Source organism: Dipodomys ordii, unplaced genomic scaffold, assembly GCF_000151885.1.
Source record: "Dipodomys ordii isolate 6190 unplaced genomic scaffold, Dord_2.0 Scaffold8, whole genome shotgun sequence".
NCBI classification, from domain to species: Eukaryota; Metazoa; Chordata; class Mammalia; order Rodentia; family Heteromyidae; genus Dipodomys; species Dipodomys ordii.
The window spans coordinates 4,780,522-4,796,452 of NW_012267224.1; the positions used below are offsets into that span (position 1 = coordinate 4,780,522).

The 15,931-nt window shown below is 37.1% G+C and overlaps 1 protein-coding gene across 1 annotated transcript in view; it reads right to left on the minus strand.

Annotated features, from left to right (window-relative positions):
• Nucleotides 1–261, minus strand: part of LOC105980344 (ligand-dependent nuclear receptor corepressor-like protein) — a 75,029-nt gene extending 74,768 nt beyond the window's left edge. Inside the window, exon 1 of the mRNA XM_013009189.1 lies at nt 8–261. Within this exon, the coding sequence (XP_012864643.1) occupies nt 8–152 (145 nt within the window). The 5' untranslated portion in view covers nt 153–261. The remainder of the gene's footprint in view (nt 1–7) is intronic.
• Nucleotides 262–15,931: the final 15,670 nt, after the last annotated feature.

Here is a 15,931-nt window from a genome sequence, read left to right on the forward strand (position 1 = left end):
CTCTTACCTACACAGTGCATGAGGCGGTGGCGCCAGGAGTCGAGTTCCCGCCGGAATCCTCTCCTCTCCGCCGCGCACCGAGGGCTCCGGCACTGAGCGGCGGCAGCAGCGGCGGCGGCGGCAGCGGCCATTCTCTCTCTTCCCTTGTCCATCTGCGTCCCGCGTCACGCGCCCTCATTTACATACGAGCGGCGCAGGCACGAGGCAGGGGCGCGAGCCCTCGGCGCGAGCCCCGGAGCGCGCGCCCCCCGGAGGGGGGTTGATTGACACGTGTCACTACCTTCCCTCGGCCCTTCCCTCCCCCCTCCCACCGCTCCCTCTGGGAGAGGCGGGGAGGGAGCGCGCGGAGAAGGAAGCAACCTGCCGCTTCCGCTGACCCCGCCTCCCCGCCCACTCCCCTCTCCCCCCTTTCCCCCCTCCCCGCCTCCCCATCCACCTATCCCCCGCCCCTGGAGTTTACTCCAGGCAGCCATACCGCTCCCGCCGCCCGCGTAAAACCTTCAGCCCGAGCGGAGAGACCCGGAGCCCCGCCAGGAAGCGGCGAGCTAAAGCCCCGGCGGACTAGCAACGCCTCCCTCCCTTCTGCCTGGGCGACGGGCTCTGGCCACTCCGAGACTTCACTTCCCAAACTCCATTGCGCTCCGGCCCCAAAGCTGAGCTGGCGGTCTCGGCGCGGTGCACGCCGGGATTCGTAGTCCACTTGCGAAGAGCGCTCTCGAGTCTGGTTCGCACCCTTAGAACTAGCTGACCGGCCTGCGATTTAGGACCTCTCCACTCCAGGAGGGCTCAGCGCCGGGGTCGGATCCTACACTGTCCGCTGTCCTCCGCCGTTCGCGTTGCCCAGTCTTATTCCGACGACGCTCTGCTACAGTGGAAGAGGGGTGGGAGCAGCACCAGTGGTTGGCTCTTGCAGATTCAGGCTGCGCTGGAAGTGTTGGAAACTTTTGGGGGGAAGGTGGTGGTGATTGCTATCTGACACCCAGAGCAAAAGGGCAAGACCGTCATTCGGGTGCATCCGAAATTGCTGCCACAGGTCCAGAGATGTGCCCCTTCAATGTCCAAGGTCCAGGGGGAACTGGAGAGCGAGAATGTGTGCAAAGATGAGGGAAAAGATGAGCAGCTTTGACCTGAAAACGATATACAAGGGCTTGAGGGAAGCCAGTTGATAATTCTAGGAGGGAAGTTTTTTAAAAAAAATCTCTGAAGAACGTAAACTCTTAGAGATCAGTGACCTCCATCAATGAGACTGCTGCACCTTGACATCTTTTATTGGCCCTACCTCGTCTAGTGGGGCATGAGCTTTAACCCTTTGTGGAATCAATTCTGTGCAGTGCTAGGAAAAATAATTTCTCTCAAGACAGAACAATCTTTTGATTAAATACAGACTTCATTTCTTCTTCACTTTTGCACCAGAGCAATTGTGATTTATTTATTTATTTATTTTTGATGATCTGTAGATTTGAAGAAAAGTCCTAGTAGGCCACTTTTAGATATGGTAAGTTCAATTTCTGTGTAAAGACTCTGAACCCAGAATAGCTAAAGTTTTCAAAAAAGAAGATAGAAGACCTAAACTACTTTTGATAAACCTGTAGTAACAGAAAAAGTATGGTAAATATACAGATCAAAGGACCAAATTGGATTCCAAAATAAAATCACATAGAGAATATTCATGACCAGTTGATAAAAATTGTCAACAAGGTAAAAATAGACAGGAATAGTCTCAATTGAACAGAGAAATCCATGGATAACAATAATGGCTTCAGAAAAACTAGGTATCTCTGCACAGAGATGTGGACATTTGTCATGGAACCTTTGATATTACTTTCACCAAATAAAAATTAATACTAAACAGATTGTAGGCCCAACTTTAAGTCTTGTGTTGTTTTTTTTTTTTTTTTGGTCCGTCATGAGGCTTGAACTCTGGGGCCTGGGCCCTGTCTCTCAGCTCTTCAGCTCAAGGTGAGTGCTCTACCACTTGAGCTACAGCGCCACTTCCAGGCCCAACTTTAAGGAGAAAATGATAAAACTTCTGAAAGAAGATATAAGAAAAAAATATTTGATCTTAATTTAGGAGAAAGATGATAGATTAGGTATGTAGTAGGTAGGCAGGCAGACAGGCAGAGAGGCACAACAGGCAATCAAAGAAAAATAAGTTGGATTTCTTTGAAATTTAAAATGCTTTTTGAAAGATAGCCGGAAAGGTGGCTCAGTGGTAGAGCGCTTGCCTTTCATGCCTGAGACCCTGGGTTTGATTCGCCAGCAACACATAAGCAAAAAGAAAAAAGCCGGAAGTGGCGCTATGGCTCAAGTGGTAGAGTGCTAGCCTTGAGCTGAAGAGCTGAGGGACAGTGCCCAGGCCCAGAGTTCAGGCCCCACGACTGGACCTCCCCCCAAAAAAAATGGAAATGCAAAAAATGACAAAATTGGCAAAAATATTCATGAAACATTTTGTAAAGTCTTAATGTCAGAATATGTAGAACTTTCAGATCTCTCTGTGACTTATTTCTATAATAATTACAGTGGGCCAAAGCTGCAGCTGAACCCTCCAAAGTTTGCAGAAAAGTATGGTGCATTACCAGGGGTTGTATTGCTTATCATTGCCTCTGTAGTACAACTTTACATCTTCATCAAGTTTTTTTTTAAGTAAATTTTGAAGCCAGGTGTGGCAGTGCACAACTGTAATCTTTACACTTCAGAAGCCAACTCAGTAAGATTGTAAGTTTAAAGCTAGCCTACGTCCACAGAAAAACCACCTGTCTTTTATTTTTTTAAGTGTAGTTTGAAATTCTATAATCACCTTTGCTAGAATTGTCACAACTGGACACCCATTACACTCTTAGTTGTCAAGATGGTCAAGTAACATGTCCAAGAGTCAATATGAAAAATAGATTCTGCCTCTTAATGGAAGGATTTGAAAAGCACAGGCAACGAGATAGAAGAAATGACATAATTTGCAGCCATTTCTGCAGTTTCTCTACCTCATTTGTGGAGAAATGTAATTTTTCTCCCCAAAGAAAGAGCAATATGATAAGAATTTAATATAATAGAGCAATATAATAGAAATATGATAAGAATAAGGAATATTGGGGCTGGGAAGGTGGCTCAATGGTAGAGCGCTTGCCTTGCATCATGAGGCCCTGGGTTCGATTCCTCAGCACTACATAAGGAAAAAAAAAAAGAAAGAAAAAGAAAAAAGCTGGAAGTGGCTCTGTGACTCAAGTGGTAGAGCCCTAGCCTTGAGCTGAAGAGCTGAGGGACAACGCCCAGGCCCAGAGTTCAGGCCCCACGACCGGACCCAAACAAACAAACAAAAAAAAGAATAAGGAATATTAAATTTGTAGAATTTCTGGAAAAAAGAGAAGACCAAGATCTGATTAAATATATAAGCAGAGTTAACTTTGAAAATTGATTTTACTTAGAAGAACAATTGTTTTTCATAGCAACTATGACAGGGCATACTATAATTACACTAATAAAATTAGCACTAGGAGTTTGAGTGAAAATGGTTACATTCTAAGCAGAATCCAGGATCATGCACTCAGTTGCTGTTTAATTGTTATTTGTTGTTTGAGATTGCTATAAAGCCAAGGATAGAAAGCCAGAAATATGGGCTGGGAAGGTGGCTCAGTGGTAGAGCGCTTGCCTTGCATGCCTGAAGCTCTGGGTTCGATTCCTCAGCACCACATAAGCAAAAAGGAAAAAGCCGGAAGTGGCGCTGTGGCTCAAGTGGTAGAGCGCTGGCCTTGAGCTGAAGAGCTGAGGGACAGCGCCCAGGCCCAGAGTTCAGGCCTCACGACTGGACCCCCCCGAAAGCCAGAAATATCCAAGATTGACTCCCGGGAACCCAGTTGCAAAGCATTTTTAATATAACAAATATATGATACAGAAATGTTAGTATTCCTTGAGATGTTTTTGTTCTACTACTTATTGGTACATTCTTCATTGCTGTGTAACAAACCAATCCATAACAAAGCAGCTTAAAAGTAAAACCATTTGTTTTTTCCTCTCAAGCCCATAGGTCAGGTACACTGTTCTGGTCCAGCAAGGATCTTCAACTATTGACCGGAATTGCCAGTGCAGCATACAGATGATCTAGGATGGCCCCACACAGGTGTGGAATTAGCTTCTCTGTCTGTTGGTGTCATTGGAATGACCACCCTGTATGTCTCTTACCATCAGAGTCTAGACCTTATATCCCGCCAATATATGGAGCATAGTAAGTACTAACATGGAAATGCTTTTTATCTTGTGTTGTCTTGTTTTGATTGCTACTTTCCCAATGGCCAAAGCAAATCACAGAAATAATCCCAAAGTCTGAGTGTCAGGATATTAACAATTGACGTTGCTATAAGAAGATGTGAACAAGTTTTGATCACCTGAAATCAAACTACTGTGAATATCCACCCAAAAATGAATCCCTCTAAAACTAGTAAGCCATCTGTAGTATTCTTACACAGTGATACATTGCTAGACCAATTAATTTCTTTGATTTATTTGACTATTCAACAGTCAGTTCCTAATCTAAAACACATTTTAGGAAAATATGATATAAAATGCAAATTGGAATAGCTTAAAATGAATTTCCACAGTAGAAAAATACATAATTAAAGTGATAGGATTAAGCCAATTTTTAGAATATTAAAATGAAAGCATTTGTTTTACCTTACATAAAACATAAATACTCCAGTATACTACTAGGATTTCAAAATACCTATTCAATTATAAATAATAATCTGTAACAAAATAGACATTTTATAATTTAATAGAATCAAAATATTTCTGTGTGCATTAAGCTTTTATTATTATAAAGCATGCTAATGAGATACCCTAATTTAATAAAAAGTTAAATACTATTAAGAAATCATATTTTGAGTAGCTACCTTAAAAACTACATTTGATTATATTTGCTTTAATTCTGAGCTGATCAGAATTAGAAAATCCTTACATACTTTTCTTGGATCATTACATATTATATAACTATATGAAACTGCATAAATATATATGATTAAGATTGTGATTTATAAATGAAAATCAAAGACAAATTTGATAAACCAATTATTTAGGATATGGGATAAAGCTACCTTCCAGAAAATTTCTGGTTAGCCAAATAATCACATTATTCTAAACTTTATGCAAGTATCTGAGCTCCACCTAGATTTACAGCCAAAGATTTTTTAGGATCCTTTTTTCTTATGGAAGTATGGATGGTACAGATAGTACCACATCTGATTTATACATACTGATAGATTTTCTTTTAGTACTATAGTGAATAGTTAAGAAACCTAGAATATATGCTGTTTTGCCATTTTGGAACATTTCTATAAACATCTTTTTGTCCATTTTTGTAGTAACAAAGATTCAATTTCAAAAGCATAGTAATTGGAAAGCAGGAATATAGAGATGATGAAATACATTTCTTAGATTATGTATCCTATTTTCTTATTCCTAGATTCTCCTTAAGGTCTATAAGAGCAGACATAATAGCTGGCCCAATTCTGCCACTCACCACAGAATACACCTGAGAAATTTATTTTTTGCAGCCTTCATTTTGCTCAACCATTGAATTATTTTCAAAACACTAGTGTTAGGTTATGTTACTACCTATAAATAAACTTAATACAGTTGAACAGAATTTTTACTGTGCCAGGAAAACTCATACACTTTCTTCCCAGGATTACCAATACTGAAAATTTGTTGAACAGTATTTTCTAATTTTAAATGAAACCATATATCTCCAAGCCTAGCATGTGAATTTCATACCAGTTACCATCTTCTTTTTCTTTCATCTAGACAAAATAACTAGGCCTTACTTTATCTCTACTCTGGTTTTGTGTGTCTATTTGAAATTACACTCGTGGTCTAATGCATTATCATCACCTTCATTTTTAGCCTTTTAATAAAATCTTGATGTATTAGAAGCTCAATGATGGCAATTTGATCCAATTTACTCCAATTGCATGGTTCAGTATCAAAGTCAAATAAAACTGCCATCAAAAGCACCTACACTATTAAAGTTTAGAAGAAATACAGGTCATGTAAGTCAACATCCCCTAATTTTGCAATAGGCAAATTAGAGTCTAGAAAAGATAATAATTTTATGTAGGCCACACAGCTGATAAGTAGCATATGCAAACCAGAGTCTAATTTCCTGATTTCTAATTTTTACTCTTATATGAGACATACTTATTATTACTTACCCTAACCTTAAAAATGAGTGCTTTTAGTACGATTGTCCTTGTATCAGAAAGAACATAAACTGGCTCAGAGAAGTTAAACTTCTTGTCCTACATCTTGTAGCCCTTACTTTTCTTTGGATAATAACAACAGCAAATGGTCTAGAAAGGAAATAGAAATGGAGGAACTTGTAATTTTTGGAACAGTCTATAGATGATACCATTTTCAGGGGGCAAGGAAGTGGGGATAAACAGAGTCTTGTTTTTCCAGTGTCATGGTAATCTTCCTTGACAACGTGATTACACTGGAAGATAACTAGGTGATTAGCAAAGCATACCTCTGGATGTGTCTATGAAGGAATGTCCAGAGACGGTTAGATCAGGAGGACTTTTATTGATTTAATCATTTCTAATCAATTAGTGGAGTCAAAATTTGAATAGACTGTTGAGAGATGGGGCTTGATTGGAGGACATAAGCCACAGGACCTTGTCTTCCAAGGGCAGATTTTTCCTCAGTCCTTTTTTGCTTCCTCTTTCTTTCCTATCTACCACGAGGTGAAGAACTTCCTTGGTCAGTGCTCCCATCACTATGATACTCTGCCAGTCACACAAGATAAAGCAATCATGGACTAAACTTGTTGAAGCATGAGTCAAAAATATTTTCTCTTTTAAGTTATTCCTTCATGCACTTTTGGTTACAGCTATTAAAAAGCAACGAATATATCCATATTTAATATATCATTTGGCCAAACTGGCTTCTGTTGCTCTCTCCATCTCACATTTCATGATGTTCTACTCCCATGAAGTGTGTTTAATATTTTCCACCTGAAGGATAATTACTACTATTTCCTCTGCCCTAAAACACTTGGTTTTCTCTCATATTATTACATATATTAAAAAATTATTTGTGGATATCTTGTTCCTTACTACAGAGTTGTAGATTGTGAAGTCAAATTCCCAGGTTATTTATTTATATTGCCTGCATTTTAAACTGAGTTGGTATCAGAGAGATTTTCATTTAATTGAAATGAAAGGGTAACAAATTAGGATTTTCAAAGGAGGGAGCATGGAAGGTTTAGCGTTATGTTCATTCCCACCTTTATCTCATTCTGAAAACCTCCTTCAAATGCACACACATTTTGTATTGCTGGGCTCAAGACAATGATAGAAAGAGGTGCATTTTGCAGGCATTATATTTTAAACAGATTAATATCCATTTTTGCATGCTGAAAGTCCTGATGAAAACTAAGTCATAATGTTTAATTTGAGTAAACATATCATTTTTCTGGCTAAAATGCCTTAGAAAAACAAAATTATAAATGATTTATGTAGTCAATATGTTTTTCAGCTTATGACAATAGTATTTGGCCTTGTTTTGATATAAAAGTAGTATAAAATGCCAATGCCCTTGGTAAAGAATCCAAAAAATAACACTTTGAAGTAAATCCATTAGCTGGAAGAAGTTTATTTTTGCATATCACCTTAGGAAAGATTTATTCAAACTGTAAAATCTGATAGCAGCTCATATTAATATCCTCCTAGAGAAAGGATGTGAAAGGGAGATAGAAAAGAATGAAGTAGTTTAATTATAACATGATTTACCCTTACATAGAAGAAAGGTAAGTGAAAATATGAAGTTGATAAAGCTTTCATGCCTTTTAACTTAGTCAGAAGTATGTAATATTTAAAGATTAAAATTGTAAGATTAAATTATAATAATCAGTTGCATAACCATTGAGAGTAAAGAACAATCAGATATCCTAGTATTGCTTTCAAATTCAATAGTGAAAACCACATGATTTCACTCTTATATACTTGATATTAAACTTGCAACATGAAAGCTTGAAACAAAGAGAAATCTGAATATACAACTCTGTATTTTATTTTGATTATTTTTAGTTTTTGCTTTTTTATTTAAAAATTCTTATTAAATATTAAATCATATGACCTTATATCTCATTTTTGAACATTCTAACTTCCATGCACAGTAAATTGTGTGTCAGCACTGTTCAATAGAATAATAATGTATGACACAACTGCAACCACATCTGGAATTTTAAAGTTTTTAGTAGTCTGATTAATTGATTGATTTGTTGATTGATTGTACTTGGGTTCGAACTCAGGGCTTTAGACTTGCTATATGGATGCTCTACCTCTTGAGAGGGTAATTTCAACCTTAGTAGTCACCTTAGAAAGTAAAAATGAAATTAAAGCTCTGTTTTATTTAGTTCTCTATATCTATAATATTACTAAGGACATATGGTCAGTGTAAAAGTTAGTTATGAAACTCTGTAATCCTTAAAATTCTGTGTATTCTGTGTATTTTCAATGGTCATTATATGTATTCCTTATATAGTCATAGTGAATATAGGCTACTCTATTTGACAGAGAAGTTTTGGGCTGTCAAATCAGGTATATACTACTGAATAGAGTCCTTATTTTCTCCCTTCTTCAGTCAGTTTACTTTCTTCAGAAGCTCTTACCATTCTACTCATCTTTCTTTCTTTACTCTAATAAGATGATGCTAATTTACTCACAGTTTTATAATTTAGAAAACGGAATATTAAGTATTCACATATTTTCTACTTTTTGAGCAAAAGGGCTGAAATAAAATGGCAAATCACACTGGTGCTTTCATTTAGGCTGAGTTAAATCAATATGAAACAGATGATCACATCTCGATGACAATTATGGTACTACTTGGCAGGAGTAAGTGCAGAAAAAATTTGGCTTGGTAGCATTAAATAGCTGCCCAGATAGATTCTACAAAGAATAGAGAGAGTGAGAGGAATCAAGTTACCCATATGCAGCTAATGAAACACTCATGTTATGCTAGTGGGAGAATCTCAAATGAGATATACCTGTTAGCATATTGCTATTTCTCAAAGAAGTCTGGTTTGCATGCATTTGTTTTTGAAAATCTCTCACATGTGCTTTTTTGTACATCTAAAAGCAAGACTTTTTTTCATTATAAATCCCTAGATTCAAGAGTTTATTTTGGTACTTTGAAAATTACATAGATCTTATTGCTGAGCCAGCATTTTTTTGTTTAAAGTGTGAGTTTCCAAGCACTCCTTAAGTTCAGAAAGATTAAAAAAGCTAAAATAAAAAGTGCTTCAAATGTTAAGTACCTTGGAATGGATTTTTCATGATTTTTCTCAGTTCCAACAAAACTCCAGTGTAGAATAAAATATGATGGGGCTTTACTTTGCAAGTTTAGCATGATTAGAATATCTGTACAAGCATAAAAACCTTGTTCATTTTCACAGATATAACTTGAACAATTGCATATGTATAAATGGAGTGATTTAATTTTAAATGTCCATAAGTAAGATTTATAGTTTATTATTAAATATAATTTAGTCAGAAAATCAACAATTCATGCATGAAAATTCAGCAAACACTTTGGGCACCTAATGGGTCCAATGTTACACTGCGATGGTTAATCATGATTGCTAACATGTTTAGACTGAGAGATGCCTAGGAGATTATCAAGCATATATCTGGGTGTGTCTGAGAGTATTTCCAGAAACGAATGATGAGGATAGCATATCTGTTGGGGAGGAGAGGAGAAGGGTGCACCCTGAATGTGAGTACCACAGTTTAATAGGAACATAACCGAAAAGTTCTCTCTCCCTTTCTCTCTTTCTCTCTCCCTCTCTTTCTCTCTCCCTCTCTCTCCATCCCTGCCCCCCCCTCTGTATGTGTGACTGTCTTTGTCTCTGTTTCTTGGTTACCATGAGATAGGTATACATCTGCCATCAGCTCTCCCTTCCATAGTATTTTATCTCTCCTTACACCCATGACAAGGGAGCCAGGTGACCATGAAACCTCTGAAACCAGCAAAAACAAATCTTCTCTCCTTTTAAGTTGTTTCTGTCTATTATTTGTTACAGTAATGGAAAGTTAGCCAGCATGACTCTTTAGAGACAAGATGCAGACCTCTGTGATCATGGAGTCTATCCATTGTTACAGAGCATTTGTAGACTTTCTTTTGGGGAACTCTACCTTGACTTTTCTCTTTTCCTTTTTTTCTATTCTTGGTTATATTCTGCCTGTAGCATTAACTCCAGACTACCACGGATGTTAGCCTAATAGCTCAGGACTGGCCAATCAGATCGTTTGCATTTCCCTGGTCATAATGATTGGCTCAAAACCTAGTCAGGGAAGAGGCCCGTGCTCTTTTTTCTGTCAAACATGGGGTTTGGGAACAAAATCAACACCCAGAACTCAAATCACCAAAAGAAAGAGGGAAACCAAGTCCTTAATGAGCTTGTGTAAACCCATTACATGTGGACTGAAGTATATGAGGAAGGGGATTAGCTGAATGAAGGCCATGAGGTTGGGTTTGGGTAACAGAGCCTAGAAGAAGAAAGTTTTATCTAGATTACTTAAGACTAAAAGCATATATAGCAGTATGAAAAGGGAAAATCTTATAAACAGTTAAATTTTATTCTTGATTCTTGTTAGAATAATATAGCAATCAGAAAGGAGCTTGGAAAGATAGGTCAGTGCTTTGGTTTGGAAAATGCTCCCCAAACCTGAAGGCCAATGTGTTTAAGGCTTGTTTGCCTGCCGATGGCTTTATTGGAGGCAGTAGAACTATTGGGAGATGGAGGCCTACTAGGAGAAGGTTGGGTCACTGGGACATAGCCTTGAAAAGGATACTGGGGACCCTCAACTCCCTTTTTCTCTGTTTCTCTGAGGTGAACAGAGTTCCTCTGCCAGGTATCTCCATCTTGATTAAATGTCTCCAAAGCAACAGAGCCAAGCAGCCAGAGCCAAGCACTTCTGAAACTGTGAGTGAAAAATCAACTTTTTTCCCTTATTGATTCTTTCAAGTATTTTGTTACACTAAAACAGTTGATTAATACAAAGCTGACTAACAGGGATAGATCATAGATATTATCTCTCAGGTTAAGTAACATACACAGGACCTCTGAAATGCTGTAAGCAAAAGAGTGACCTGCCATATTGTTGTTTGAGACAGAATGCTTTAAATGTGTTGTAGGATAAATTGCAGGAGATTGAAGGCAGGGAAACATTTAGAATTCTGTCCTAGTTTGCATTCTAATGATAGTAAGGTTTGGAAATCAAGCAGGGGCGGAGGAAAGCAGGGAAGAAATGTTTTTTAATTATCAAGTTAGAGTTTAAAATATTTTTAATGAAAGTGTTATATACATTTGACTTAAGATTATGATGAAAAACAAGTTCACCTTCTTCTCAAGCCCAGATCTGTTCTCCAAAGTAAACTACATTTTAACTTTTCAAACTGTCGATATTGGTATCTATTCTGTGGTCTATCAGAACTGTCGTATTTATGCCCCAGACAGCCTGAACAGTTGCATAGGTGAAGAAAACTGTCTTTTCTATTGAAATGTGTTGCTTAAAAGCTCCTGCTTTGGCCTAGTAGCTTGGCTCTTGTTATGGATAAGAGCAAATGCTTTGAAATAAGAAAGGGTTTTTGAAATGTAAGGTTTTTGTCTTAAACTGCTTTCTTTTCAAGATGGCATCAGGCACACTGCAGATTGTTCAAGAAATAGCAGGAGATGTGGGTATATTTTGAGATTACTTGCATACTGTTAATCTTATTTCAAAATCACCTTATGTAAATACATTTTACCCTATTTAAACTAGCCAACCAGGAGTAGATTGTGAATCTGAGATCAACCAATCCAAGAGAAGAGATGGGCCCTCCGGTTAGGGACCAATAGGGAAGCAGCCTGTGTGCTCTGTGTGCTTGCTTGCCAGATTTTTAGCTGATGGTGAACCCGTCTGCAGAAAAAAAATTTGCATTGCTGAGACAATTCTTTATTTTTGTGTCTGCTGTTGTGGCTTCAATGGTTCTTGGAGAGCATATTTATAACATATATAGCAGCCTTCAGTTCACATTGTATCTCTAAATGACATGTTTATCATTATTGACTACAGTTTGTCATTATCAACCTCCTTTTCCCCTCCCTTTCCCTTCTAGTACAATTTTATCATTTAAAAAATACATTGCTTATTGGAGGCCAGTGGGTCCTAACTGCTCAGGAGGCTGATATCTGAGGATCATGATTTGAAGCCATTTCAAGCAGGAAAATCTGTGAGTCTCTTATCTCCAATCAAATACCAAAAAGCCAGAATTAGAACTGTGGTTCAAGTGTTAGAGTGCTAGCCTTGAGCAAAAAAGCTCAGAGACAGTACCTAGGTCCTGAGTTCAAGCTCCAGGATCAGTAAAAAAAAAAAAAGTGAATTTATTATGGCTACTGGCTGAAATACTCCATCACCTCCCACCCCATTCATATTCTGTGACTATATTTGGAGATAAAGCTTTTAAGAGGTAATCTGGTATGACTGATATCCTTATAAGAAGTGGAAATTCCAACTGAGGAACAGAAATATGGATTCCACAGAGGAAAAAAACAAAACAAAACAACACTCAAGATACTATCAAAGGGCAGCCATCTCCTAGGCAAGGAGATGTCAACTTGGATCTTGGGTTTCTGGTCTGTACAGTGTGAGAAAATAGAATTCTGTTGTTTACGCCAAGCAAGTTGTGGTAAATTTGCTATAGCTGTCTAAGTATACTACTATGATGATTAAGGTTCAAAAGGTATACAATATACTTTTATGGTTTCTTTCATCAAGTATGGATGATTTGTTTGATTCTTCATTTATTGACATGAAGTTTGTTTTTTTTTTAAAATCACTCTTCCCTTTCTTTCTGCATGCTTTTTCTTACCTACCATTTACTCTTTCATCTTCTGTTTTTTCACGTGAAGTCTAGTAACAATTATCTTCTACAACCATATTTAAAACTTCTGTATCTAATGGTTGATCTTAAAAACTGATAATCAAGAAAAATTGTCTCCATACTATACTATGTTCAACAAATAGCTAGTTTATTTGTATTTTCTTAAAATTTCCAATTATTTCATTGCAATCATACATTGTACATCCTTACAGAATCTTTATATTGTTTAAGGATATATTACTTGCAAACCTCATTTATTTCCCATTTTCCCAAATGTCTCCTCTGTCAGATGACCCAGCCTGTCTCTGGAGCACTTCCTGTCAGTATTGTACTTGGGAACCATAGCTTGCTCCTTTTCTCTTGGTTCATTTCTTCAGGCAGTGGAATCATATGATCCAGGAATTTTGTTAAAACATGTACCTTGAGAAGTAAGGTGTCTTAGTCTTTATGTTTTAAATGTTTCTATTCTGCCTGCACATTTAATATCTTTTACCTAGAACTTTGAAGAACGCTTTGCCAATGTCTGCAAGCCTTCTAACTGCTAATAAAGTTTTGTGTAATTTTTACCTTTATTCCCAGATAAGGCCATCTTTTTAAGTCTTTAGAAGTTTTTAATGTTTATCTTTGACATACTGAAATCTTTATATTTTCATTCATTTTATCTGAAGACATTTCTCCCCCAGAAAGTTCTTTGTTATTATTGTCATCATTACTATTATTTTGGAAACTTTTTACTTTCCACTTTCTTTTTCTAACATATTCCTTTCAGTCAGGAATCATTCTGTTTGTTTTTTTATTGTAGTTTTTGTAGTTGACCTTTCTATATTGTGGGAAACTCTTTTATTCTAAACTATTGTACTAATTTTTTTTACTTTAATAATAAGTAAAAAAAATTATTCAGAGACTTCCCTTCTGACAGGCTTTACCTCTTACCATGTTTCAACACTTCCCAAAACTGCCTTGGAAAACAATCCTTAATCTCATGGTTCATTATTATTATTATTTACTTTAACTAAAGCATACTGCTATGCAAGATAATTTGGAAAGTTAGGATTTCATACTTTATCTGCTTTAGAACCTAAATAGAAAACATTTCATATTGCCAAGCTTTAAAAATCCAATTTTAATCACTACCTCACTTTAAAAGAGACAACTACTGGTTGGAAACACATGGTAAAATTTAGCTACAAAGGTAACTTTCTCCTGTGCTTATTGGACTACTTCTTCTGACTTTAATTCAAGACTAGGTTTGCAATCTGGAAATAGAAAGTATTTGCACATTTTTCTAAAAAGTTTTAACATAGTTATTATTGCCTACTAAATTTTATTAAGAATAACTATTTTGATTATTTTTGGCAAGATAAAGAAATAAGGAAAAATGCCATTTGGGCCAACATGATGAATTCCATTCATGAAATGAGGCCAACTGAATTGTTGCTCAGCAACCTTGGTTTGATTTCTTCCTGAAAGCTTTCTTGGTATAAAATATAAATGCAATAATTAAGTAATCTCATTAATGTTAATGGTGTGCAAATATATGCTGCAGTAGTGATATGTCTACTCCAGTGTATAAAATTTGGCTTCGCCATCTTATTTACTTTGTTGAAATAGTTTCCTCTGTCATTGGGAGACTATTATTAGAGGACCAGAGAATTCTATATTCAAATCTCAGTCAGAATATACCTCATTGACTCTCTGGACATAATATTTTTGCAGTTCCTATAGTATTTTTTTTTCTTCCAAGAAAAGTATTTAGAGAAGTGGAGAGATCTTACAGATGGGTGAAAGAGTTTTAAATTGTCCTTGAATATTTCAGGTATAGCAAGTGTGAGCTCTTGAGAGTTGATATCTCTGTATTAAGCCTGTTATTTACTGAAAGCCAAAACATATTTGTGGTATTAATTGGCATCTAATTCTAAATTTGTGGGCTAGGAATATAGCTCAAGTGGTAGAGCATTTGTCTAGCATGCCTGATTTCATGGGTTCAATCTCAGATACTGCAAAAATAAGTTTAAAAAAAAGAAGAAGAAGGAGAAGGAGGAGAAGGAGAAGGAGGAGGAGAAGAAGAAGGAGGATTGGATTTATTTGAAAAGAGGAAAGAGTAATTCTATGTCAAAGGCAACGGGGCATTTTTGCATAAAGTCAAAAATTTAACCTTAAAAAATATTATCCTACAGTATGCATGTTGTGTAAGCACAGGTGCCAGTCAGGTACTTTTTACCATATAGAGAGGTTTTCATTGAATTCAATGCAGTTCTGCCTTGCAGTAGCATACTTATATTAACCAGGGTAGAAAAAAGAGAGAAAAGGTAATTGCTATGTGGACAATTTTCCCCTTATTTTTAATAGCATCACCTTACAAAATGAGAAGGTATTAAATAAGCATGTATATTATTTTCCTAGGGCTGCAATATCAAAGTGGTGAAAACTATGTGTCTTAAAATAACATCATTGTATGGCCCCTGCTGGAAGTCAGAGGTCAGGTCATTGAGGAGACTGCTCTGGAGAATCCTTCCTTGTCTCTTCTTCGTTTCTGACAGCTTTTTCTGATGATCACTGAACATCCTGGGCTTGCAGTTGTGTAACTCCAACATTTGCCTTATTATCACATGGCATTTTCCTGTGTATCCTTGTATTCACATGATGTTCTTTATAAGGACATCTTACTTTTAGTATGGATATCTGCCATGAATCCTTTTCTGAGATGCTGAAGGTTAAGATTTCAACATATCTTTATTAGAGGTATATAATTCAGACTATAAGACAGAGTCTACTTTCAAGATAGAAATGAGTTCAGCCAGGAAAGGGTTTCTGACAGCCTTTGTGGAGATGTGAGAACTAGGAAATTGTCCTTTGTGGGTGAACGTGTGCCAGAGCTCACAGCAGGAGGAGGGAAAATAGGATGGATTTCAGTCTTTTCTCCAGTTGTCATAGTGTCTCTAGGCTATATATAAACAATCTGAACCACCAGTGATGGATGATGATGGCAAGGTGTAGGCTGGAAGAATAGTAACAAGGA